The 27,694-nt window shown below is 50.9% G+C and overlaps 2 protein-coding genes across 3 annotated transcripts; both read left to right on the top strand.

Moving 5' to 3' along the window:
* Positions 1 to 4,335: 4,335 nt before the first annotated feature.
* On the top strand, positions 4,336 to 18,703 carry LOC144717757 (cytochrome P450 7A1-like). The gene is made up of 7 exons (XM_078593380.1): positions 4,336 to 4,476; positions 12,771 to 13,011; positions 13,324 to 13,471; positions 14,676 to 15,135; positions 16,626 to 16,747; positions 17,108 to 17,286; positions 17,801 to 18,703. The coding sequence occupies exons 1-7, from the start codon at positions 4,403 to 4,405 to the stop codon at positions 18,113 to 18,115; spliced, it is 1,539 nt and encodes a 512-aa protein (XP_078449506.1). The 5' UTR covers positions 4,336 to 4,402; the 3' UTR covers positions 18,116 to 18,703.
* A 1,373-nt stretch (positions 18,704 to 20,076) lies between these two features.
* On the top strand, positions 20,077 to 25,830 carry SF3B6 (splicing factor 3b subunit 6). Of its 2 annotated transcripts, none has more exons than XR_013585144.1 (4): positions 20,077 to 21,319; positions 21,772 to 21,890; positions 22,714 to 22,852; positions 23,905 to 24,322. XR_013585144.1 is itself a non-coding variant. In XM_078593379.1 (4 exons), the coding sequence occupies exons 1-4, from the start codon at positions 21,290 to 21,292 to the stop codon at positions 23,989 to 23,991; spliced, it is 375 nt and encodes a 124-aa protein (XP_078449505.1). In that variant the 5' UTR covers positions 21,188 to 21,289; the 3' UTR covers positions 23,992 to 25,830. The 2 variants fall into 2 exon arrangements, 1 of the variants encoding a protein (XP_078449505.1); XM_078593379.1 differs by having other exon boundaries at positions 21,188 to 21,319; positions 23,905 to 25,830.
* Positions 25,831 to 27,694: the final 1,864 nt, after the last annotated feature.

Genomic DNA, 27,694 nt, shown 5'->3' with positions numbered 1-27,694 from the left:
GCTTTCCCCTCATGGGAAAGGTCCTGGCAAGGTGAGGCTTGTGGACCCCAATGTGGTTTCAAGCCAGGGCTGTCCACAGATGCCATATTTTCTGTCTGGCTGCTACAGCAGAGGTGTAGGGAATTCCAACATGACCTACATCTCTGCTTTATTGACCTGGTCAAAGCCTATGATATCATCAATAGGCTTGGGCTTTGGTTTGTTCTTCGTGCTTTCAGAGTCCCTGACTATGGTCATGTTTATCAATACAAAGATATCCAACCTAATAATGCAACTCAGAGAATCAGCGTTGTATTGACGGGAAGGATGTCCTTCTCGCTCAGTCACCGATGCTGCGACATACTAGGCAAATCACCGATGCTGCGGCATACTAAGCTCGCGCATTGAAATGCTAATCTCTCACGATACAATAGCCACTTCCACAACCTCAGGCAGACCATATCTAGCCCCGCTCTCTTACCCTGAGGCTGCACCCATCTCAGGCCTATATAAGACATTGTTTCAATCTCTCTCACCTAAAGACGGTCGTTTGTGTTGCGATCGAAACGTCGTGATCCATTAATTTTCTATCTACGTGACTTTACCGAAAGAACCAAAGTGTATGGATTCCTGCAGTCACGAAAGCTTCAAATCAAGATTGGACTTCCATTGTGAACTGGACTTTCATGGTAAACTGGACTTCCATTGTGAACTGGACGTCCATAGCTAACTGGACTTCCATTGTGAACTGGACTTCCATGGTTAACTGGACTTCCATAGTTAACTGGACTTCCATGGTAAACTGGACTTCCATGGTAAACTGGGCTTCCATAATGAACTAGACTTCCATTATAAACTGGACTTCCGAAGTGAACTGAACTTCCTTGGTCAGGGGTCGGAAACCAAAATAACAAGAAGAGGCATTTTTTTCGAATTTCAAGAGCTGCACTGAAGTCCTTAAAGAGCCGCATTCGGCTTGCCGAGCACTGATCTAAATTATTCCCACGTGTGGCAACTTCCCAACCGTAGAGCTTGCGTTCAGTTTGGTGGCTGCACATTTCATTGTTCTAAAGATAAGTTCGCCGGTGGACCCGAGAGTCGGCCACACACACAGTGATGGACCCACGTTTCTTGAAGAAGCCTCTACGGGCTTCTTCAAGGGACGCTTCCCTTTGACTCTCAAACTCCCAACTCCAAACCTGTACACAAGAAGCGTCACGCGAGGCCTCTCAGTCCAAGGAATGCATGCAGCCGTCCGCCCATGGTACATAACACATTAAAGCAGTGGTTCTTAACCTGGGGTGCACGCACCCCCTAGAGGTGCGAGATGCCCTTTGTGGGGGTGCGAGACGTGGCCAGATTTTTTTAGAAGGGAAATAATCGAAAACACTAATTCTATTGTTTCATTAAACCTATGTATTTATTAACATTGCACATTTTTTTCACTTTTGAGAACCAAAGGGGTACAATGCTGCGGTAAAGGAGAGGAACCACTGTCCTAAACTGAGACCGTGAGATGCGCATTCAGCAGGGCTGCCTTTCTTTGTTTTGTTGTCCTTCCCCTTGCACCTCCGATGAGCACGGTTGGCTTACGTACGGTGCTCAAGAAGTTCAACATACGGGACGTACATACAGGGCCCCTTTAGCCCGGAGCATGACCCCGCAGCGATGTCGGGAGGGGCTGCAGCGGCTCCGTCTTCCTCGAGGAAATGCGTCTGCGACATACTAAGCTCGTGCATTGACACGCTAATCTCTCACAATACAATAGCCACTTCCACAGCCTCAGGCAGACCATCTCTAGCCCAGCTCTCTTACACTGAGGCTGCACCCATCTCAGGCCTATATAAGACCTTGTTTCAGTAGCTTCCTCTCTCTCACCTGAAGACGGTCGCTTGTGTTGCAATCGAAACGTCGTGATCCATTCATTTTCTATCTACATGACTTTGCAGGAATCCATACTTTTTGGTTCTTTCGGTAGTCACGAAAGCTTCAAATCAAGATTGGACTTCTATAGTTAACTGGACTTCCATGGTAAACTGGACTTCCATTGTGAACTGGACTTCCATTGTAAACTGGACTTCCATGGTAAACTGAACTTCCATGGTAAACTGGACTCCCATGGTAAACTGGACTTCCATTGTGAACTGGACTTCCATGGTAAACTGGACTTGCATTATAAACTGGACTCCCATGGTAAACTGGACTTCCATTGTTAACTGGACTTCCATAGTTAACTAGACTTCCATTGTGAACTGGACTTCCATTGTGAACTGGACTTCCATGGTTAACTGGACTTCCATGGTAAACTGGACTTCCATGGTAAACTGGGCTTCCATTGTGAACTGGACTTCCATGGTAAACTGGACTTGCATTATAAACTGGACTCCCATGGTAAACTGGACTTCCATTGTTAACTGGACTTCCATAGTTAACTAGACTTCCATTGTGAACTGGACTTCCATTGTGAACTGGACTTCCATGGTTAACTGGACTTCCATGGTAAACTGGACTTCCATGGTAAACTGGGCTTCCATTGTGAACTGGACTCCCATTGTGAACTGGACTTCCATTGTGAACTGTACTTCCATTGTGAATTGGACTTCTATGGTTAACTAGACTTCCATAGTAAACTGGACTTCCATTGTGAACTGGACTTCCATAGTAAACTGGACTTCCATTGTGAACTGGACTTCTATTGTGAACTGGACTTCCATGGTAAACTGGACTTCCATGGTTAACTGGACTTCCATTGTGAACTGGACTTCCATGGTAAACTGGGCTTCCATAATGAACTGGACATCCTTGGTCAGGGGTCGGAAACCAAAATAACAAGAAGAGGCATTTTTTTCGAATTTCAAGAGCTGCTCTGAAGTCCTTAAAGAGCCGCATTCGGCTTGCCGAGCACTGATCTAAATTATTCCCACGTGTGGCAACTTCCCAACTGTAGAGCTTGCGTCCAGTTTGGTGGCTGCACATTTTATTGTTCTAAAGATAAGTTCGCCGGTGGACCCGAGAGTCGGCAACGCACACAGTGATGGACCCACGTTTCTTGAAGAAGCCTCAACGGGCTTCTTCAAGGGACGCTTCCCTTTGACTCTCAAACTCCCAACTCCAAACCTGTGTAGTGACATAAGAGGGGAGGGGCCGCTGGGGGCTCTGGGACCCTAGGCAACCCAGACGCTTAAGCCCCTTGGCGCCAGGCGCTAGGTTCCCAGGCAACCCAGACGCTTAAGCCCCTTGGCGCCAGGCGCTAGGTTCCCAGGCAACCCAGACGCTTAAGCCCCTTGGCGCCACCAACGGGGGGGTCTGTGTGTGCTCTGTGGGATATCTGGGGGCGCACACAACCCCACCCCTCGTTGGAGACGAGGCATAAAAGGGCAGCTCCCTGGACGATCGGGGCCAGTTGTAGCTCAAGATCCAAGACCCAAGACCAGTCATCTCAGGACCCTGGGACGATGTGAGGGCCAGTGGTGGGACTCTGGAACTCCCGGCTCTACGTCCTTGTGAGGGCGAATTCCAGAGCGTAGCCAGGCTGTGTACCTAGGCTGTAACAGAGTATCAGGACTGTTGGAGTGTTGGATTGTAATAAAGAAGTTACCTCTACAAGTGTCTCCGGAACCCATTACACCTGTACACAAGAAGCGTCACGCGAGGCCTCTCAGTCCAAGGAATGCATGCAGCCGTCCGCCCATGGTACATACCACCTTAAAGCAGTGGTTTTTAACCTGGGGTGCACGCAACCCCTAGAGGTGCGAGATGCCCTTTGTGGGGGTGCGAGACGTGGCCAGATTTTTTTAGAAGGTAAATAATCGAAATCACAAATTCAATTGTTTCATTAAACCTATGTATTTATTAACATTGCACATTTTTTTTTTACTTTTGAGAACCAACGCACCTCCGATGAGCACGGTTGACTTATGTACGGTGCTCAAGAAGTTCAACATACGGGACGTACATACAGGGCCCCTTTAGCTCGGAGCATGGCCCCGCAGCGATGTCGGGAGGGGCTGCAGCGGCTCCGTCTCCCTCGAGGAAATGCGTCTCCTCCAACCACGGACAAGCGCGGGTGTTTGGGGACTGCTGGGACACATTTAACGTCTGCATTAAAGTGAAATTATTGAACATTTGACCTACGAGTATTTCTGGTGATATGAACAATCCCGGACGTGATCAATCCGCTGCTTGATGAACGTCCTCCGCCGAGTTCTTGTCGGTCGCCAACGTCTCTCGGATCCGCCCATAGAACGATCACCCGCACCCAAGCGGCTCCACGGCGCGTGGGAGTCGGCCACCCGCCAGCGGGAGGCGGGACCGGGTGCGTTCGGGGCGGAGCGAGGCCCCTGGGGTGTCGGTCGCAGTGAAGGCAACGGCATTCTTGCCGTTCGCCCTCACTGCAGCGCTCGCCGTGTCGCTGTCTCCCAGCATGGCTCTGCTAGTGGCCTGCAGCCTCTTTCTGGCTCTGCTCTTCACTGCGTGGCTTTTCGGAGGTCGGCGCCGGTAAGAAGCGGTTCCCCCTCCAACACACTGGCAAGGCAAAATTTGAAAATTAATTATAATTATTATCTATATTAGTAAAGACCTGAATCTGTATGTCTCAAACACCCTCTCGGGTACTTCCCGACAAGGTAGAAAGCTGAAATTTGGTACATGGGTAGCTTTTATAACACAAACGGGGAAAATCAGATTTTTTATTATAAGGTCCCCAAATCTCGATTTTAAGTGCCCCATAAACATGTTTGTGCGTGAAGTAATTCAGAACTCGTTAAAAGTATAAGATTGCGAGTCTTTTCGTTTGAGCGTTAAACGGCAAGCAGAATAAGCCAGAACCATTGTTCTATCTGTTATTGTTTTTTAGATATTCTAGCGGGTTTGAACGAAAGCAAATCCGCATTTTATGATGTTCAAATGTGAATAATTTGAAGGTAAACTGAGAGATTCCCCCAGGGTATTAAGTTAATTAATTTCTAATTTAAAAAAGAGAACGGAATCTTTAAATTGAGCGGTTTCAACAATTTGTGTTTTTTGCGGAAAAATACAAGCGTTTGGAGTAATTGTTAGTGTCTGGAGATACAAATTGTAAAAATTCATATCAGGTTAATTTTTATATATATTTTTAAACTTTTGCCTGGCGAAGACAGATATTATGAACTCGTAAATAATAAGAATGTATTTGAATACAACGGCATCCTGTTTGACACTCACTGCCGAATCCAATCCCGCTCCGCCCTCTCGCGTGAACCCTGTCAACTCAGCTCAAGTCGCGCTCTTTACGATGCATTACGACGTTGACAGGGAGTGCTGGTTCGTTGCTGACCGCTTCACGTTTTTGGGCCCCTTGATTTCTTGTGTTGAGGAGCAACTGTGTTAACAAATGCAATACACACATACACCGTGTGCCCCATGTCATTTGAGGTGACATGGGGCAACAACCGCCTTTCGCAGCTAAGTAGCAGTGATGTCCCCACGGGGCTTGTGCCAGGCTATGTGCACTTTAAGGCCACGTGAAGTGTCGAACGCCCGCTGGCAGGAGGTCACGGGGCTGACCCAGCAGGTGCCATGGGTCGACTGAGATGAGTGGCCGATGCACCACCTGTGCCCCCTACTGTGCCAACTTGCTGTGTTTTATCCACCCAGCCCTCCGCTCGCTGTTGTGAGCGTCGCTCCTCTGCCCTCCGTTGTTGTTGGAGGGCGACTGCCTCCTACTGCCCAGTCGCAGCAGCGTCCTTCACGAGCCTCCTTCCACAGGAGGGCTGGTGGTCACACACACAGAGACGCACATACGGTTAGCGGATATCAGATGCACCCCCCTCGGCAACCTTTGCTTTACAATACAAAAAGTGAATTAAGGGCGTCTTAAAATCCGCTAAGTGTAGGTAACAATACAGTTCTAATCTAAATCGTCTAAAACCGTACCTCGGGGAGTGTTCCCGAAATACACAGAGCCCATTGCAACACGCTGCGCGAACTGGCTGTGGGCTGTGGTTTTTGCGGGCAGCGGCGTTGACGAAATATTCTGAGGCCTGGGTTCGAAGCCCCCTTGCTGGCAGTGATGAGTTGTTGATGTCCACCGCTGGTGACCGCCACTGGCTAAAGCCCCCCCCCTCTCCCGCGTACACATCACCGTTTGCTTCCAGCTATCGATCTGAGCGGTTTGCCCACCTGGCGTGGAGGGGTGTGGGGGGGGCTGTCCCTCTTCAATGCTTCTCAGCAGCAGTTCTGTGATGTGCGCTTTCACGGGCTCGTTTTCCAACCAGAGGGGAGGGTGTGGATGGGGGGGGGTCCGTGCTGCCTAGGGGGATCGTGCCTCGTTTCGTGGCACGGGGAGGGCTCCGGTGGCTGGATGTGACCAGGCGGGCATTGACTTCGCATCGGGTCAACGCTGCTTCCCCATTGCTACAGGGACCACTCACCACTCACCAGACACCACTCACAACCCACCACTCACCAGACACTCACCACTCACCAGACACTCACCACTCACCAGACAATACTCACCACTCACTCACCACTCACCAGACATTCACCACTCACCAGACACTCACCATTCACCGCTCACCACTCACCAGACACTCACCACTCACCAGGCACTCACCACTCACCAGATACTCACCACTCACCACTCACCAGACACTCACCGCTCACCACTCACCAGACACTCACCACTCACTCACCACTCACCACTCACTCACCACTCACCACTCACCAGACACTGACCATTCACCAGACACTCACCACTCACCGCTCACCAGACACTCACCGCTCACCAGACACTCACCACTCACCAGACACTCACCACTCACCAGACACTTACCACTCACCAGACACTCACCACTCACCAGACACTCACCACTCATCAGACACTCACCACTCACCACTCACCAGACACTCACCACTCACTAGACACTCACCACTCACCAGATACTCACCACTCACCTACCACTCACCAGACACTCACCACTCACCAGACACCACTCACCAGAATGGGTATCGATTGGCGTTTTGAACATCTTAACACCTGTTTTATTTTGGCAGAAAGGGTGCAATACCGATTCTTATTATTTTTCATACTTGAAAGGGCTCTGTGCCCGGTGACTCCTGACCTCAAAGTGGAAACGCCACCACCGCCGTAGCCCTGAGTTCAGCAGATCTCTATCCGCACGTTGGGTGGTGGTCGTGGTGCTTCCTGCCAGCCGGGCGCGACTTATCAGGCCCCATGCACACTGAGCCAGTTTCCACAACCCAAAGGATGACGACTGCCTGCCCGTTCATCTGAAACCAGAACCAGGAACTTGTTGGGTCGATCTCGTGATCGTATCCAAGGCATTCTCGACTAGCTGTCACCAAACCCCGACGTTCCATCTCAAGACAGTGTCCACGTGATATATATTGTATGAATCTCGGAGCGCAGGTTTTCTTTTGCTTACGCCATGCCAGATCCCGAAATTTCGCGGACTCAATTTTCTGTCGTGCCACGGCGACCAATCTCACCAGGGCTGAGGCGAACCACGCTAGGACGGGCGACCCACCGGACGGAACCACAGGCGCGCGCCGCACGCCTCGATTAGCACGGGTCGGCTACGTGCGGTTGCGAAATAAGTTCAGCATACAGGGTGGGCAGCAGAGGGCAGCAGAACAGCAACGTCCATTGCCCAGCTGTTTGTCTTCCTTCAAACACCTGTGTCTCTCAACACATCCCATCAGCCTCACGGCCTCCTGGCAGTGAATGATCTCTGCATATGTGCAATGTTCTTGGAGGGAGACGGAGTCTTCGTAGAGGCAACACGCTTTATTTCACCAAACAGTTACACTAATCCCTAACACAAAGGGGTAATGGCCCCTTTCACCCACAACCTGGGGAGATACAGCCTCCGGGCTATCATACCTACAACTCTCCCTACTTCAGCCCTCCGGCTAATTAAACCTAGGGGAGGCTGACCCACCGCTGGCCCAGTGGGTCCCTGACCACTGGCCCGTCCGGACCTGGCCCTCACAAGGGCATCAGGCCGAGGGAACCTCAGGGTCCTAACCCCACGACCACTGGCACCGCACTGAGCCCCGGCCCTTAGAAGGACGTCAGCAGCTTGGGGTCCAGGGTCTTCTTCTTCTTCAGGCGGCTTCTGGCTTCGGCTTGAGACGGACTGACTCGCGCTCTCAGGGACCCGCCTTATATACTCTTTCTCCCTGAGGGGCGGGGTTCTGGGGGATCGTAGCTCCTGCCAGCCCCCTCCCCTTAGAGGGGTTCCAACCGCCGTTGGCCCGACTGGTCCGGACCGGTTCCTACCCCTCCCCCTGGTTGTGGCGCGTGTGTGTCAATCATGACCACCACATATGTACAGGGTGGGTGCTTAAATTTTAGTTTAACACTTCCGAGAATTTGCAACAATACCAGAAGAAATGTGCCTCCGGGCTCTGGAGACCACCTGGAGAAGATTCCAGGGATGTGTTGACAATGATGGCGAACAAATGGAGACTCTTTGACTTGTTGAAGCTATTAGCATACATTTGTTATCATGTTACAGTGTGTTATCCGTTCTTTTTTCCATTAAAAACGATAGTCCCATATAAGTGTTAACGTTTTTTAAGCACCCTGTATACGTTCAACATATATACTTACATACGTGTACATCTGTACGTATAGTTTATCTTTATGATACAGCAAGTCCTCGTTTAACGCGGGGTTGCGTTCCTTTAAATTGCACAACGGCCAATGAAGATGGGAGTGCCGTACACTGCAGATGCATACCATCACACCCATCCATTACCTCTATTGTATGTGTAATGGGTTCAATTGAGGTGCACACTTAAACTTGGAGGCAACACTTTATTAAACAACGCAACAGACAACTCGAACAACTATATAAGGTGGTGACCACCGTTCCTAATTTAACTAACACTTGGAGGGATAACTACATAACGGGACCAGGACAGGCTAACAGGCTGCCTGGTCCTCGAGCGGAGATCAGAGACTTGATGACCGTAGATTGCGTCTTCATTCTCTTAGGTTTTTTCGGTAAAGCCACGTAGGTAAAAATAAATAATAAATAATAAAAATGATAGAAATAATTATAGAAATAAAATAATAAATCACGACGTTTCGGGCGCAACACAAGCGTCCGTCAACAGGTGGGACAACCACAGCAAGAAACAGTTGCTTAAGTGGGCAAAAGAGCTGCTGTAACAAGAGGCTATACAGGTAAGAAACGGGGGAGGAGCCAGGGAGGAGAGATAGAGAAGGAGGTGTGGGGTAGGGGGAGTGGAGCGCTGCTAGAGGGATAAGGAAACGAGCAAGGAAATGCCGGGGGGGGGGGGGAGAAACTAGAGATGCAGATATGAAGGGGGCTTTTGGCTGAGTTTAGGGGGATTTTGGCTGAGTTTTGCTCTCTCGCACAATGAGGCTTATAACGGCTGTGGCGTGGCCGGCTCCGCCCTCGGCCACGCCCCCTTCCCGAACCTTCGGGAAGGTCCAGGTCCCTTACCACGTGACTACAGCGCCCCCATCTGAGGTCCCCTGGCCCCCCTTCGTCCGGTCACGTGCCCTATCGGGTTCACGCAGTGTCACGGCCTGACGCGACCTCAGTGACACCGTGGCGCTCTCCACCTGCAGTACCCGTCATCACCTGGTAGTGTCTCAGCACAGTAGTGACATCATTCATGTTTCTACATACGTAACTTCTACGAAAATACAAAGATCCTCCGTATAGCCTTTAAAGACTGTTGGGGAAAATGCTATTAGCGAGTACGGCACATGAGGGGGTGGGTGGCCAACACCATGCCTGGCCGCCTTTGTCTCCCCAGTGGCGATTTTTACACATCGCACCAGATACGCATTTGAGACTGAGTCGACCTAGGGGAGGCCCAATACCGGTTCAGAAAATCGTCACTGGTGTTGTCCATGAGCGGGAATACAACAACAACAACAACCGCAATTCGCCACTAAGTGGCGGAATCGCGACGATTGTGCCAGGCCATGTGCACCTTGAGGCCACGTGAAGTGTCGAACGCCCGCTGGCAGGAGGTCACGGGGCAGACCCAGGTTCCACGGGTCGACTGACTGAGATGACCGAGATGACTGGCTGATGCACCATCTATGCCCCCTACTGTGCCAACATGCTGTGCTTTAGCCACCCGGCGCTCCGCTCGTTGTTGTGAGCGTCGCTCCTCCGCCCTCCGTTGTTGTTGGAGGGCGACTGCCTCCAACTGCCCAGTAGCGTCCTTCACGAGCCTCCTCCACAGAGGCCGATCTTGACACCGCTGATACCAGTCATCGGCAAGTCCACTCAGCTCCACGTCCTCCTGTACCACATCACTCCGTCTCTTCTCTAGCCCGTGCCGCGCCCATTTAGCCCCCTCGATCCGGCCGAACAAAAGCTGTTTCGGCATGCGGTGGCTGGGCATGCGGGCTACATGACCCAGCCAACGCAGCCTTAAAATACACGCACATACATACAAACAAACCCACGCAACTGCCAACATGCATGCATTGCCTATACTGACATGATATTGTTCCACCATTGCAAAGTTTAATTCATGGTGCATGTGCTTACATTTTACAAAGTAGGAAAATGCCCGCCTACAAAGGATGAGGTGACATTACGTGACTACATCAGTGCCAGGCGTCAAGCACGATTTTCCAATTACTGCACGAAAGTGCTAATCGTCATATTCAGCAAATAATTTCCTCCGAGTGAACGTAGGGAGAGGACGCGCTCGCCATTGCAACGAGTGGCCCTTCATTTGCAAGGTTCACTTTGAAAAAGAAAAATGTCGGAGGTTGCAAAGTGTGGTTCACGTGTGGTTTGTTCAGTCAGCTTCACTCACTTCTGGTTGACAATTCCCAGGAAGTGCATTTAGTAAAGGCTCAGAAATGAATGAGATGTGTTTCCTCTGTTGACAGTGCAGTTGACTGGTGTATGTGTTTATTTTTAAATTAGTTCATAAAGCCTGTCTTCGCCAGGCAAAAGTTTGAAATAAATATAATAATTAAATTGATGCTTTTTTATAATTTGTATCTACAGACACTGACAACGACTTCAAACATTTGTATTTTTCCGCAAAAAAACACAAAAATTGTTGACTTGATTCAACGTCTTTTATTTAAAAACGTAACCATCGGAAACCACCTGATTTAAATATTTCGTTCTTTTTTATTACAAAGAATCAAAATTTCAGAATAGGTTTTCCCCTTTTTTCTGGCAACAAAACGCCTTTTGGCGTCCTCTGGTCTAATACCGTTTGAGACTAGGCTCAAAAAAAAGCTGTCTCTGGTGTGGACCAATCAGTTTCAAAGACAATGCATATATTATCAGAGTATGTTTTTTTGCTTGCATTCTGACCACAAGTATTGTGGTTAATGCAGACATGATTCCTTGTAAAATGTTTCAGTTTGGTGTTTTAACATCTGAACACCTGTTTTGTTACCAGAAAAAAGGGGAAAACCTATTCTCAACAAATAGTTTTTAACTTAATCGTCTATGAGGGCAAGCTATGCTATCTTTTACAGTTTTTGAATAATTAAGATTTGAACATAATAAAATACGGATTCTTTTTCTTTCAAAACCGCTTGAATCCGAAATATCTCAAAAACAATAAAAGAAAGAACAATGGTTCTCGCCTTAATTTTATTTGTCAGTTGACACTCTATCAATCGAAAAAACCCACACTATTTCGAACGGTATCTGGATAAAACCACGATCAAACATGTTTTAGGGGGCACTTAGTATCGAGATTTGGGCCTTAAAAGAAAAATCTTTTTCATATTTGTCCTGTTATTGTTTGTGTACTAAAAGCGAGATGTGTACCACATTTCTGCTTTCTACCTTGTCGGGAAGTACCCTACAGGTTTTTTGAGACATAGAGATTGAGGTCTTTATTTATATGGAAGATTATTTTATTATCGTTATATTTGACAGTGCAGTTCACTGTTTGACGTGTTTTAAATACAATTTCTATAAATACGCTATGGGTGACAGTCATTTATTTAAATATAAAGTGTGTAAGTATGTACGCATGTCGAACTTATTTTGCACCTTACGTAGCCAACCATGCTAATCGGAGGTGCGGGGGAAGGACAACAAACTCAACATAAAAAGCAGTTCTTAAGAAATTAGTTTTCAACTGAGATTATTTAACAATGCATAGCTCAAGTGGCTTCCTAATATCAGAAGGAAGAGCGTTCCAGATGGCCGCACCTGTAATCGCGCGATTGGAGAGTGATCCGCGCGTGTTTATCAATTGGGTTCGGACCTCTCGCCGGGAGCTACAGCCAGCATCATCAAGCAGCTGCCAGAAATCGGAAAATGTCCTCCAGTCAACTTCGCGAATTGGTTGTGCCAGGTGGAAGAGGTTTTACCACACACATTTTTCTCACGCGATCTGACTTAAACATCAACGTGGAATAATAATACAGTATGGGTCGCGAGAGAGAGATATGGCGAGGGAAAGATAAGCGAGATGACACTACGTGCACAAAGATCCCACGAATCCGGAGATGAATCCTGAGTTTGATTCGGGCTCATGGCCAACATCAGCGACGAATATCCAAAGCGGTCCCTGGGCCTCCCCGAGGTCGACTCGGCCTTAAATGAGTACCTGATGCAATGTGTACACATTTCCACCGGGGAGACAAAGGCGGCCGGGCGTGGGTTTAACCGCACCACTCACCCCCAAGTCATCCGAGTGCACCGTAGGCCGGCCTTCTCCTTGGGTGCTCGCTAAGCGGCCGCCCCCCCCTGCCCCACCAAATATATTGGCAAAGGCTACCCGGGATGGAGCTTTTGCCTTTGTGTCCCCAGGCGTGCGGAGGAGGCCCCGCTCGTGCGCAACTGGGTCCCGTACCTAGGCTCGGCTCTGCGCTTCGGAGCCCAGCCGCTGGCGTTCCTGCGCGAGCAGCAGGCGCGGTACGGCGAGGTGTTCACGTGCCTCATCGCGGGCTCCTACACCACCTTCATCTGCGACCCCTTCTCCTACGGCACCCTCCTGCGCAACGATCGCGCCTTGGACTTCGAGAAGTTTGGTCAGAAAATCGCCAGGACTGTGAGCACACTTTACACCGCGCGTCCGCGTGTCTGTGTGCTGTGTGTGGGGAGCGGTAGTATAACGGTTAGCGCGCTGCATTACGAACCGGGCTTCCCCAGTTCGATTACCGCTCACGGTCAACACCTCCGTACCACACAACTCCACACACCGCCTGTGTACCACACACAACTCCACACACCGCCTATTTACCACACACAACTCCACACACCACCTGTGTACCACACACAACTCCACACACCACCTGTGTATGCATTTTTTTAATGTCGATGCGAGCCTTGCCCTCCGTTGTGCCGTGGCCTTGGCAAGTAGGTGTTCGGCATCGTGGACTTCTTTGACCCTCGCTACAACGTCACGATCGAGGAGATCCACGACATCTTCGGGAAGACTCTGACTGGGACCGAGCTGCATTTGCTCACCGAGAGCATGCTGGGAAACCTGCACAACTACCTCGTGGCAGGTACGGAGGGGCTTGGCGGAGTGCTGGTGGAGGTGCCTTGTGACGAGGCCGCCAATCTTTCAGATCAAGAGGATATTCTGTAGGGTGTCCATAAAGGCGTCATATTTGCAAAAAAACATGCTCGGTCCACTGCTGGATGAAGGCCTCCCTAAGCCGCCGCCGTCTCTCACCACGTCACAATCTGTCTAGCGCCCGCACGCGAGCCGATTTCATCGCTCCAACTCAGCGTGCGTATTTCTCCTCCTTTGGCTGCCGTTCCGTTGTTGGTCTCGACCGCCGACCGTCATCCCTTCCGGCTACGTGTCCTGCCGAAGCCCACGTAACGTTTATTCACGGTCGGTGCGATGTCTAAACGGAGCAGGCGTGTTCTCCAAACCTTTCCTGGTCTCGGCAGTCGCGGTCGGAATTCTAAGGGAGCACCGCTCCACGCCACCCTGCGCACTTTTCCACTGTTGCTGGACGTCGTTCGTTCTCCTTCCCTGACGCTGTCCTCAAGCGCCCGAGCGTGTCGCAGTACGATACGGCGAACCAGGCACTGCCTTCAAAATCCCCACAGTACACCAAGCGAAACTGCACCATTAGTATTTGTCATAATAAAGACAAGCCACTAGTAGTACGATTTTAGCCATGCAACCCAAAGCTGTGGGCCATATAGTAAACCAATAGAGACACGTAGAGACCCATAGAGACTCACAGAGCTACATAGAGATACATGCAATTAAAACAAGAGTGCAATTGTGGCCATGCAACTCAAACTTTGGATCGTATAGCAAACCCATAGAGACCCATAGAGATACACAGAGATGCATAGAGATACATAGATATAGATTCAAAACAAGCCACAAGAGTGTGATTGTGGTGATCCAACCTGAACTATGGACCACGTAGTAAATCCACTGTGGTATGCACTCCATTAATGGAGGAGGATCCGCAAAACGACACGAACTCTCTCCTGAAGCCCTCTCATCGTGGCCAGCAGCAGACCTCGACGCTGGCATCTCGCGCCTGAACCATATTGCTGCTACTGCTGCTGCTGCGAGAACCTCCGATTAGCCACGGTTGGCTACGCACACAGAATATAATATCTAACGAGTGTGAAGATTTCAGTTAAATTATATTTGTACCCATGGCGTGTTCCACCCGGTCTCACCTATCACTAGTGGCCCGTACCAGTGCTGACATTCGTCTCTACGCCGACCCCCAGGTCGTGCTGTGAGGGATGCTGGCGCTCGCGGTGCCGGCGGTGCTGGCGGCTACGGCTGGCAGGAGGAGGGTCTGAACGAGTTCTGCAGGCGCACCATGTTCCGAGCCAGCGTCGAGACCGTTTTCGGCCGAAATATGTTCGACGCCGAGTCCTTGCTCGCCGAGCTGCTCAAGAGCTTCAACGACTTCGACCGAGCCTTCCCCCTCCTGGTGGCCGGCGTGCCGCTGTGGATGATGCCCGCGGCGAGGCGAGGGCGCGAGGCGCTGGAGACGGCGCTCGGGAAGGTGGCGCCCGGCACGATGGTGGAACCGGCGGCTCTCATCGTGCAGAGGGCGAATCTGTTTGAGGGCTCGCCCCTGCTGGGGAAACTGGACAAGGCTCGCACGCACTTCATCATGATGTGGGCCTCCCAAGCCAACTCTTTGCCGGCAACCTTCTGGACTCTCTTCTACTTGCTCCGGTAACATTTGGAATTGGTTTAATTTTCGAACGAATCTTCTTCTTTTGTACAAATTGAATAATGAGACAGTAAAATCTCCTTCGCATATCCGTCAAACCAGATTTTGATGATGAGCCACTGCATTTATAAACCAGTCCAGAGTTTTGCTTGTGTTGAGCCAACGCTGCTAAAATTAGGCACTCCCTGTAGGTCATGTGGCTCATGGGATGTGTAAAAAAACAACAACGATGTGGAGTTTTTTTTTGCATATTTATTTTCTTCTCGAGCATAGCATTTGAAAGGCAGCTGATTGAATAGTTCCTCTGTGGAGATGAGAGAAGCCATGCAATGGTGTCTGGGGTCGGGATGCGTACAGCAGGACACCTGTAACCCATGGTGACATGGGGGGTGCGGGGGCGGGGGGGGGGGGGCAAGATGACAGATCCCGTGATCCCCCCCGACACGCCGCGGTGGTCAGCTCTGTAATAGGCGATTTCTATTTAGCGCTGATGCGGTATCCCGTGTATCACAGACGGAGGGTAAGTATGGGGTGTGTCGGGTAGGGGTCATGCCTCCTGAAAGTGGAACAGTAGCGCTCTCCCAGTGGTTTGCCATCTTTGGTCGCTCCCGGTTCCCAGATGTCAGCTGTGGCAGAGGCCACACTGCAGTACACCGTCTTGCCTAGTGGACAAAACCAGGTGAAGGTAGCCAACGGGTCTGCAACCTTTGGTGAGACGAGGCCACGCCGACCCCTGCGTGCAAACACTTCTCCCGGTGGAGATCAATCTGCTCTTCCAAGGGTCATGGAGGCGACTAAAGCAGAGGAGAACCACCGATGCAGAGAGGAGAGAGGTCTACAAAGCAAGAATTCCCAACTCCTCTGTCAATGGCCTCGTGCAACAGCTGGTTCTTTCGCGACCAGATTGGGTTCATCGACCATTCACGGACTCACGTCATCCAACCCCTAGGAAGGGAGTTCACCTGGGGGGGCTCTGTCAGCAGGAACCCCTAGGACAGGAGCTCTTTTTGTGGGCTTTACTGGGATGAGCCGCTAGGAAGTTAGTTCGCTTTGGGGTTGCTTTGCCAGGAAGGACCATCGGGGTCGGCGCTGGAGCCTCAGGGAGGGCCAATGCTGCTCCGCGCTGATCTGTGCGTGTGTGCGGCCGGTGTCGTAGTGTAGCGGTTAGCGCTGCACTGTGCTACGAACCCGGAGACCCGAGTTCAATTCCTGCTCACGGCCAACATCAGTGACGATTATCTGAACCCGTCCTGGGTCTCCCCGAGGTCAACTCAGCCTCAAATAAGTACGTGGTGCGATGTGGAAACATCGCAACTGGGCAGAAAAAGGCGGCCGGGCATGGTGCTAGCCACCCACCGCCTCGTGTGCAGCGTCGACCTTTATTGTTGCTCGCTAACAGCAATTGCCCCAACAGTCTGTTCAGGCTACACGGGGGATATTTGCCTTTGTGTGGTAAGCGTTGTGCGTGCGGTTGTGTCCGCGTGTCGTGCAGGAGCGCGCCCGCACTGAAGGCAGTGCGCGCTCAGCTAGAGGAGCTGCTGGGCCACGAGGCTCGGGTGCACGGCAAGGCCTTCATCATCACGAGGGAGCAGCTCAACAAGATGACCGTCCTCCGTGAGTGCTCTCCGCACCAGGGCAGCCTGCCGGATTCGAACCGTGAACCTCCGCGGCAAGTGGCCATTGGTCGACCGTTGGGCCAGGTCACTGCCCCAAAAATGGTGTTTTATGTAACATCACTTGCCTATGGATTATCACATTTATTTATTCATGTCACATCTTGGGCCTTACCTGAACCTTTGCATCGACCGACACGAACATAGAGCCAGTGTGCGCGCACAGGGCGCGGGTGAGCGCGGTTACCATGCAAGCTGCACAGTGCACGCATGGGTCATGGCGAGTTGCAGGTAATCGGGAGTTGATTCTGCAGAGGCCAGCTCTGTGTCATACCTCGTCCGTCCCCCTCCCTCTCGACAGACAGCATAGTCAACGAAGCCCTGCGCCTCTCCAGCGCCTCCATGATCGTCCGCCAGACCAAGGAGGACGTGACGCTGAAACTGGACTCGGGGTGCAGTGTGCTCGTGCGCAAGGGTGACATGGTGGCGCTCTACCCAAAGATGATGCACTTTGACCTGAGCATCTACCCGGACCCCACGGTGAGCCTCCCTCCCTCCCTCCACACTTATCCTATCCTGTCAGCGTGCAGCGTCCGTTTACAAACTGGTCAACTGCCCATCTGGCCATCATGTGTAAACCCTGCGGCAATTACGGTTAGATAACTTACTTGCTTTGTCAATCCACTGCTGTGTGAAGGTCATGGGACTTATTTGACCGTACTTCACCACGCCGGCCAGTGAGGGACGGTGAAGGGAATGCGTGGCGGAGGGGCCCAAGATTCTAATGTCACTCGCCACTCGCGGTTGGAAATAAAACTCAGACCGCCGGGATCATAGAGCAGTGCACGAAGCACTGCCACGTTTTTTCAGTCGAAAAAGCATTAACGGCTGTGATGCGATGGGACACGTCACGCCCAAAGTCTATCCGCCCCAGCAATGATGTGGTGCTGCCATGGTCCATAATAGCTTTGGAGAGTTTATGCACCTAAATCTATCGTACAAATAATGATGTCTAAAAGGTCTGAATTTTGGCCACCCCACCCATGCACCCTAGGAGTTCAAGTTTGACCGTTTCCTGGGCGAGAACCTCAAGGAGAAGACCACGTTCACCCAGAACGGTCGCCGGCTCTCCCCATACCTCATGCCGTTCGGCATGGGGAAGAGCTTGTGTCCCGGACGGTTTTTCGCCATAAACGAGATTAAGCTGGTGGTCACCATGCTGCTGTGGAACTACGACCTAGAGCTCTTGGACCCCGGGGTCGCACCTCCTCCCTTAAACAACGCTCGTGCCGGCTTGGGCATCTTGCCCCCCATGCACGACGTCAAGTTCCGCTACAGGTTCAAGGGCCAAGTCTTGCCCGGTCTGTAAAGCCTGCGGCCAGGGTACAGAAAATCCCCCTATCGTGTTGTCGTTTAGTCCAGGCAGAGCTAGGGTTGTGATAAGAGAGCGAATATCGAAGGAGTTGGCCAAACATCCTAGAATAGGACCGCGAGATTGGGAAATTGCTGGCAATCTGCACGCATTACAAATCCTAATGCATTTTCGGAAGCGATTTGCACGAATGATTCGATAAAAAAAATACATTAGATCATTAACATAATATATTCAAACAAAAGTATTAAACAAGAACCCAATACAGAGCACGAGCAACGTTGAAGGGGGAGTAGAGAAGCCTTCGCGAACGACAAACCTGGGGCCACGTGACCTCGGAGTAGGGACCGGGAAAGTTTGCTGGGCTCACTGCCCTACTCACATAGGGGGCAACGATCGGTATTTTATGGGTGGGGAAGGTTAGGGAAGCGGGGGGAGAGAATGTACCCAAACAGAACCCGAAGTGAGTTTGTCATTAACATAGGATTGAAGCTTTCGTGACTGCTGAAATTACTGTACTCATTGGTTTCTTCGGTGAAGTCACGTATGTAGAAATAAAATAAAATGTAACTAAAGAAAATTTAAGCATCTTTCCCCGTGTGTTCTTCTCTGTATGTATCTCTGCTACCTTGTACCTCGTATATGTTCACTCTGTCTGCGTTGGTATGTTCAGCCCAGAAGTTGAACACGAAATTTAGCAGTCTTTTGAAATACGTGGTAGTTTCTATGTTGTTGGTCGACTGGTTTTGCATCACATTGTGTTTCTAAGGTTTGTTGAGTTCTCGTCTCCCATCTTGTTGTTTGCCTCCGTGCAGTTTACCGTTCTCTGTTTGGTGTCCCCGTGTGTTCCCTTGGTGTGTTTTACCCCATTTCCACCTGAGGATGATCACTTGTGTTGTGTTCGAAACGTCGTAATTTATTTTAATTGAATTACATTTTATTTCTTGTCATTATTGTTAATCCCCGGGAGCAGCGGCCACCTCATGCCTCTCCAAGGGATAATGTCAGGAGTCCCTCCCCCCCCCCCGGTCCTCGATTTCATGCGCATTCCCGCAGGGTTTAGATGTTCTTTTTAAATTTAAATCATTTTTCTTATTTTACCAGGGAAGGTCCACTGAGCTATGTTGCTCTTTTTCAGAAGTGACCTGGCTTTCACAAATGATAGCCCAATGAAGTGGCTGATCATGTGGACATGAATAGCAGCCAAATACTCTAAACGCATGATGTTGATTCTAAATGTTAGGAAAACCCGGAGGATCCGGAGAAAAATCCACGTGACCACGGGGAGAGAGGACACGCAAACTCCAAATATATAGGTGTATATACACTTCACGTAGCCTCAAAGTGCACCTAAACTGGCACAAGCGCCGGGGTTGATGTCACTGCCATTTAGTGGTGAACGATGGTTGTTATATTGTGTGTGGATGAATGCGTCAAGTGTGGAAATTAACGTCTCAAATCTGAATCTCTTCTGCGAATAAGCCGCAAACGTCAACCTGCGATTTCGAATAAACCGCTTGAATAAAGCAACTTGAGTGCGTTTGTCTGCCTCCCCGTGTCTCTCCCCTGTCGGTGTTTCCCCCTGTTTGGGTCTCCCTATCTCCTCCTGTTTGGGTCTCCCCGTATCTCTCCCGTCTCCACCTGTGTGGATCTCCCTGTGTATCTACCCGTGTGTGGGTCTCCCTTGCCCCCCGTGTCTGTCCCCTGTGTGGGTCTCCCTGTCGCCCCGTGTCTCTCCCCATGTGTGGGTCTCCCTATGTCTGTCCCCTGTATGGGTCTCCCCGTGTGTCTCTCCTGTGTGGGTCTCCCTATCTTCCCGTGTCTCTGCGCTGTACGGGTCTCCTCTGTCTCCACGTGTCTCTCCCTCTGGGTCTCCCTGTCTCACCCTGTCTCCACTGTGTCTCCTCCTGTATCTCTTCTGTCTCCCCCTGTCGCTCCTCTGTCTACCCCTGTGTGTCTCCCAGTCTCTCCTCTGTGTGTCTCTCCTCTGTCTCCCTCTCTGTGTCTCCCCTTATGTGTATCCCAGTCTCTCTCCCGTGTCTCTCCCCATGTCTCTCCTCTGTCTCCCCCCGTCTCTCCTTTGTGTCCCTCCTCTGTGTCTCCCCCTGTCTCTCCTGTGTCTCTCCTCTGTGTCTCCCCCTGTCTCTCCCCTGTGTCTCTCCTCTGTCTCCCCCGTCTCTCCTCTGTGTGTCTCTCCTCTGTGTGTCTCCCCCTGTCTCTCCTGTGTGTCTCCCCCGTCTCTCCTCTTTGTGTTTCTCCTCTGTGTGTCTCCCCCTGTCTCTCCTCTGTGTCTCCCCTCTGTGTCTCCCAGTCTCTCCTGTGTCTCCCCTGTGTCTCCCCTTGTGTGTATCCCAGTCTCTCTCCCGTGTCTCTCCCCATGTCTCTCCTCTGTGTCTCCCCCCGTCTCTCCTTTGTGTCTCTCCTCTGTGTATCTCCCCCTGTCTCTGTGTCTCTCCTCTGTGTCTCCCCTGTCTCCCCTCTGTGTCTCCCCCTGTATCTCTCCTCTGTGTGTCCCCTCTGTGTGTCTCCCCCTGTGTGTCTGTCCACTGTGTCTCCCCCTGTGTCTCTCCCCCCTGTGTCTCTCCTCTGTCTCCCTCTGTGCGTCTCCCAGCCTCTCTTCTGTCTCCCCTGTGTGCCTCTCCTCTGTCTCTCCTCTGTGTCTCCCCTCTGTGTGTCTCCCCTCTGTGTGTCTCCCCTCTGTGTCTCTCCTCTGTCTCTCTCCTCTGTCTCTCTCCTCTGTCTCTCTCCTCTGTCTCTCTCTCCCCCTGTCTCTCCTGTGTCTCCCCTCTGTGTGTCTCCTCCTGGCTCTCCTCTGGGCGTCTCTCCTCTGTGCGTCTCCCTGTCTCTCCTGTGTCTCGCAGTCTCTCCTCTGTCTCTCCTCTGTCTCCCAGTCTCTCCTCTGTGTCTCCTCTCTGTGTCTCTCCTCTGCGTGTCTCTCCTCTGTGTGTCTCCCCGCTGTCTCCCATCTTCCTGCGGCCTCAAGTCCGCCGCGCGATAAACGTCACATCCGGCCGGGGGATAGTTCTGACGTCACGTCCGGTCGTGACGCCACATCCGATTCAAGAGCACATCCGGCGGTGGTCGTGTCGTCACTTCCGCCATGCGGGTGACGTCGTCAAAGCGAGGCCCCGGCACGAGGAAGCGGCTGCGGCATCACCGCGCGCCGCCATCATGGCCATGCAAGCAGCGAAACGCGCGAATGTGAGCAGAGAGACGGCACGGGGTGGTGGTGGTGGTGGGGGGGGTGGTGGTGGTGGTGGGGGGGGTGGTGGTGGGGGTGGTGGTGGTGGGGGGGGTGGTGGTGGTGGTGGGGGTGGTGGTGGTGGGGGTGGTGGTGGTGGGGGTGGGGGTGTTGGTGGGGGTAGTGGTGGTGGTGGGGGGAGATGCATGGGGAGAAGGGGGGAAATACACGGGGAGAGAGAGACTTTATTCTATATTACTCCCGGGAGACAGACGCGGGGAGATACAGGCGGGATGGGGGGAGATGCGGGGAGATAGAGAGACAAGTGGATGGAGAGACGGAGAGAGAGAGAGATCGTGCCGTGTGTTTTAAAGAGAAGTGTCGAGACTGGGTCGTGAGTGTATCCCTGGGTTGGACGAGCGCGACAAAGACAACCACGAGCAGCAGGCGCGGTGTCTGTGTGCGTGTTCAGGTGCGCCTGCCCCCAGAGGTGAACCGCATCCTCTACGTGCGGAACCTGCCCTACAAGATCACTGCCGAGGAGATGTACGACATCTTCGGCAAGTACGGCGCCATCCGACAGATCCGAGTGTAAGTGATGATGTTTGTGTAGGTGTTGTTTACTCTGGGTACCGATTCTTACGACTCATTTAAAACTGTTCATCAGCACAGGTCAAATGGAATTTTCATCAGGACCCCCCATGGTGTTACACTAAGTGCATTCTATATTAGACTGGGGCAAAACATCGGACATCGTGCTGAATAACAAGCGGAGAGATGCACGGCACCACAACTGCAGAACAGGTGACGAAACTTGCGGAGTGCAAGTGCAACATCCGACAGGTCCTGCAATCATTGCGTGGGGCAGAGTTGTGGAATTTCATTTCTCCGAATTATGTCAAAATACCTTGCGCATGAATAATTTGAGTAACAGGGTGTCTAGCCGTTGTGGCTGAGATATGGGGTACGGTGTTAGCAGCATGTATTGACAGTCTGGTGTGATGCTTGTTTTTTTTTATTGTTGTAACATTCTTACTCGCCCCAACTGAACGTGTGTGACAAAGAGCTTTGGAGCTCATCAGATTCCTCCAGTTTAGATATTCTGATTCTATTGGTGGACGCTGCCCTGGGCCGAGGTCGGCGGTTAGACCTCCTGGCACATCTTTAGATCTCCGCCCCCGCCACCTGTTCACCCAGCAGTGTAAATGTGTGCACCGCAGTCGACCAGCAGGTCGCGTTTGGTGGGGTAGAAGAGTCGGCCAATATACCCTGTAGAGGGGCCTCTCTCGAGCTCCCTCTGGTTGGAGGGCCCTTCCCCCAGCAGCGGTGTTTTTGCGAGGAATTGCAGGGCTGCGCCTGTACGCGAAAGTGCGTTGAGGTAACACGTCGTGCGAACGTCCTCTCCGCGGCGCAGAGGCACGACGCCCGAGTCGCGTGGCACGGCATACGTGGTGTACGAGGACATCTTCGACGCCAAGAACGCGTGTGACCACCTCTCTGGGTTCAACGTGTGCAACCGCTACCTCGTGGTGCTGTACTACAACCCCAACCGGGTATGGCGCACACACACACAAGACAAAGATCCCCCCGTATAGCCTGAACGGGGTGTTGGGGCAAGTGCTTTTAGCGAGTAGCACCTATGAAGGAAGGCATGGTACACGAGGAGGTGCGTGGCCAGTACCGTGCCCAGCCGTCTTTGTTTTCCGAGTGTATGTATGTTGTACTTCTTTCGCACCATACGTAGCCAACCGTGCTAATTGGAGGTGCGGGGGAAGGACAACAAACTAACACACAAAAAGCAGATCAAACTAATGGCGATCTTCTTGGTTCTTTCGGTAAAGTCACGTAGAAGGGAAGTAATAAAATAATAAAAATAAAACATAATAAAATAATTCTCACGACGTTTCGGCCACAACGCAAGCAGCCGTCCTCAGGTGCAAACCAGGTCTGTCGAGGCGACAGCGTCTGTCTTCTACGTGACTTTAACCGAAAGAACCAAGAAGTTGAATCCCTGCAGTCACGAAAGCTTTAAATCAAAACTAATGGCGATGTTTACACATTGCATCAGGTACTCATTTGAGGCTGAGTCGACCTAAGGAAGGCCCGGGACAGGTTCAGATGAACGTCACACGAACCCGCATGCACACACTCGCACGCGTGCGCACGTAACGGGAGGCGTGACGGACAGCCATCGCATCTCCATGGTCTTCCGCTAGTTGGCAGCTGCATCACGTGATCAGATCTGGCAGTGCGGCTTGCACAGTAAGGGTATCTGCCCAGAGGTTCAATCCTGGTTGGGAGTTGACTCGGCCCATAATCTCTCCAGGGTCGATAGAATTAACTACTACCACTTTGTGCGGAGTTCAACAGTCGTCCTATGGATATACTCCCCCCTGTCATAGGAATATGGAATTTTCACCACTGACTGCAGAGCTTTAAACAGGAGATGAGCACCAATGCCTCAATGTGGCTCATTTGCGCAGGAAGCCATTTTTGACTTTCAGGTCTCTGAACAACCGAGTTTCCGTTTGTGGTAACGTGTGAGTGCGCACTGCACTGTTTGATGGTTTTAAATGAGTGGCCTTGCCGTGACTGCGGAGTGCAGGCCTTCCAGAAGCTGGACACGAAGAAGAAGGAGGAGCAGCTCAAGAATTTGAAAGACAAGTACGGCATCAGCACCGACAAGAAGTGAGGCGCCAGCCTGCAGGAATAAGGGATGGGGGGCGTTCTCCGTGACCATTCCACCAACAAACCGAGATTGTGTATGAAGCTTCACGAGTTACGGCCTGCTTTTGTGTATAGAGCGTCAGTAATGGCTTTAAATGTAACTGTAAAATGTGTCTTGTTTTTTTAATTTGTTTTGCTAAAGATCTGATTTTTGCGTAGTTTGTTTATGAGGAGAAGCTGACGGTCCCCTATGCGCGGCAGAACGCAAGTGAAAAGAGTTTTTTTAAGCAGTTCTGTACGAATGATAACTATAGAGTTGACCTTGATGTCGTCTGACAGATAAAACATTGACAGCTCTTGCGTGTGCTCAACTCTCGTCAGCTCTAAATTGTTCCTCCGAAGCAGCAGTGTCCACCGGGATTCTGGGCGTGGGCAGGACGTTGACTGGTTGCTCGTGTAAGCGTGTGTAAACGTGTCGCGCGACGGTCCCTTTTGAATGGAAACTCCCCGAGTTCACGCGTGGTGTTTCTGAAGAATCCACGTGGCTGGCGAAGGCGTACAATTTAATGAGGTCATCCCGCTCAACTTAACGAGGTCATCCCGCTCAGTGCCGTCGATGGCTCCATCCAGGTGGCACGGTAGATGCGCAGTTGAGAGCTGGGCCTGGGGTACGGATGCCTGGCGCAACTCTTAGGGTGCAAAGTCTGGTTGTAAGTTAAGACAATGAAGCGCCATATAGTTAGGAGAGAACTTGGGGCTGGTGAGAACCACTCATAATTTACATACATTAATTTGATAAATCACTAAAACATAACTTCCCACAAATATTGTATGAATAAAGAATATAGTCAAGAATAATATTCTTCGCTCGGCCACGGACCGCCTGAAGCACATCACGGTGGCCATTTTGCATTGGGTTGTCTTCCTGGCAGTTGATTGGCTCGTGCAGTGGGAGTGGTGACATCCCCAGCAATGGGTCTTACCCGAGTTCATGTTACCATCTCACTGACTCAAGGTTTGGAATCCCTATTTTTATGGTGCTGCTAGTATGTCCACAGTGTTGCGGTGTCGCTAGAAAGCATTTAAGCGTTGATCCGTTTCACGCATTTCTGGTTCTTTCTATGGTCGCTGCCTGCTGGTCTTGCGACGGATTTTAAGAGTGTTTTCTGTACTAAAAACTAGACATACTTTACCAGGCAAAATCTGCTGAGCTATGTAACTGTTTCAGAAGCGACCTGGTCACTAATGATAGCTCAACTATGTGGCTTATCGTGTGGCAATGTATAGCAAAATACTCCATACACGTGTTTATATTTGTGAAGGGGAAAACCGGAGGACCCAGAGAACAATCCACGGGGAGAACACGCAAACTATAACGATACAGGCGTCGTGGTCGGGTTAAACTCACGACCGTCTGTATACCAGGTAAGGTGGTTAACATCTTGCCACAGTACTCGTGCCCCTGACCTGGACGCTCTGTGCTCACTCCGTGCTCACCGGGGAAGTCTTTTAAGATGTGGACAGTGCGAGTGGCTCACCCTTTTGAACAGTGCTTACCCTGGCCGAGATGACATCGAGAGGTGAAGGCGCAGCCTTGCAAATGCTCGTTCATGTCACTCCTGGCGGAAGTGTTTCCACTAGAGGGAGCTCCATGGAGCCCCCTGTACAGAATATTTGGCCTACTCTTCCACGTTGGTCAGACGTCTCGGGAGAGCGTGGTGATGTAATCTAGCAGTATTTTTGTGGTTTGAGCAACGGGGAATTTGATTTTGGTCATCGTGAAGATCTGTACCTGTACCACTCCTTTAATCAAGACGGAAAGGCAACAAATCAATTGTATAAATAAATTCTTTATTAAACGTGATTTTATGTTCAGAACTCAATTTGCATTTTGTGGACGGGTCAGCAGCTTTGGCATATTTGAACACAATATGAAGTACCAGATGTAAACAGACCACAGTAAATGTGCACTGTAAGTGTGTTGCAGGGCGGCACTGCGAGTGAAGTTAACTCGTGATCAGAGCCATTCTATTGGCTTGGGATAGAGCGTGTGTCGGTGTATGAACAGACCGGTGCTGGCTTCATGGTCACACAACAAACACTCGTCCATAGGCAGGGCTGTGAGAGCACTGTGAACGACACGTTGGGTGAGGGGTGAGCTGGCTGGTTGAGAGTGAGGTGGATCGTGAGTTGTGTTTGCCCCCCCCCCCGTACGCCGGAGCATATACAAGCACTTAACATCCCACACCTCATCTCGACACCTTTGGAAGGGCCACTCCCAGTGGAAGCTGTCCCTGTGTGGCACCAAGTGACTCGGCACGTCGCCTACGAGCGGACATCCACTGGTAGGGGGTGACGATTGCTGCTGTGTGATCCCAAATGAGTGATTTGTGGGTAATTTTCGAATTTGCCAAACTTGGTAATTGGTGGTTGTGCCGTGTGTTTTTCGGCACAATGTCCGACGTTTTGCCCCGCCAGCTGTATTTATAGTAACTACAGTACTGTACTTATTCACTCAGGATACCCACTCTTGAGTCCAAAGTCATTTTCAGAAGGGTCCTGCCACGTTGGGATGTTTTGGAAATGCCAGTTAAATTGTGGTTTATTTAGCAGTGGTATGAAACCGGAGAACCCGGAGTAAAGCTATGCAGAACAAGGGAAGAACATGCACACTCGACTCGCTCATACACTCATTCATACTGTAAAATGAGCACACAAACTCTGCGCAGAAAGGCACCTGGGTCAGGAATAGTACCCAGGTGTCCCTTTGTGCCGAACAACACGGCACGTCGCGAAAATTCAACGGGGAGCTGGAGAGGACAGCCGCAAAAAACACGTGCGCCGTGGTGTAACAGTCGGGCCTGGGTTAAGCTGTTGCTGATGGTTCAGGGTACCGTTCAAGGTTAATAACGGTGCATTTTAAAATACAAATCTAGTATCCGTGTCATGAATTTGGCAGTGCGTTTATCCAGGGTGAATGCTGCGTTTTCGTTTACCTAGAGGCACCAAATGGCCTTGGCACGGTTAGTATTCGGGGGGAAAAGACAGAGGCGTAGCTAGGGGGGGGCAGGGGGGTACATATGTCCCCGGGCGCCAAGGTAAAGGGGCGCCAAAATGAGGCTTACAACGTTACATTATAACTTATTGCGGCCGGCACGGCAGCCTGAAACTACTGCACAAATCTACACCTCAACCTAAAAGTTTATATATCCCGCCACACACAGCCTACATGTCATGTAATTACATTTTGGTACGCTCGCCTATTAAGAACTTGCATGGAAGAACGTCCCAAACAACAGACAGGCGCAGTCTTTCAGCCTTAGTCACTGGCCTGTTTTTTGGTGGCGGAAACTACGACGGCCTAAAACACGCTGGAGTGCACGATCAGAAGCTGTTAAAGCTATCTATGAAGGACTGGATGAACTAGTAGGGCTGCTAGACAAATTATCGGAGGACGTAACTATGACGCCTGAAACCAGAAGTGATGCAGAACAGGCATGCGTATAAAATTTAAACTTCATAGTTTTATTACATTTCTGGAATGTCATTCTTGGAAAAATTGATCGTGTTCAGAAGCGCTTACAGGATCCTACTATGAATTTCAAGGAAGCAGCAAATGATCTTGAATCTTTGGAGCATGAATTTGTCAAGCTTCGTGATGATTTGAGCCAAGTTGCTGTAGAAAACGCCAAAACAAGATGCACAGCCTGGGGGATCGATGTGGACAG

The sequence above is a fragment of the Lampetra planeri genome, chromosome 4 (assembly GCF_965212315.1).
Source record: "Lampetra planeri chromosome 4, kcLamPlan1.2.h2, whole genome shotgun sequence".
Lineage (NCBI taxonomy): Eukaryota > Metazoa > Chordata > Hyperoartia > Petromyzontiformes > Petromyzontidae > Lampetra > Lampetra planeri.
Note: the sequence above shows the minus strand (reverse complement) of the source record. Positions and strands in the feature narration are given on the sequence as shown.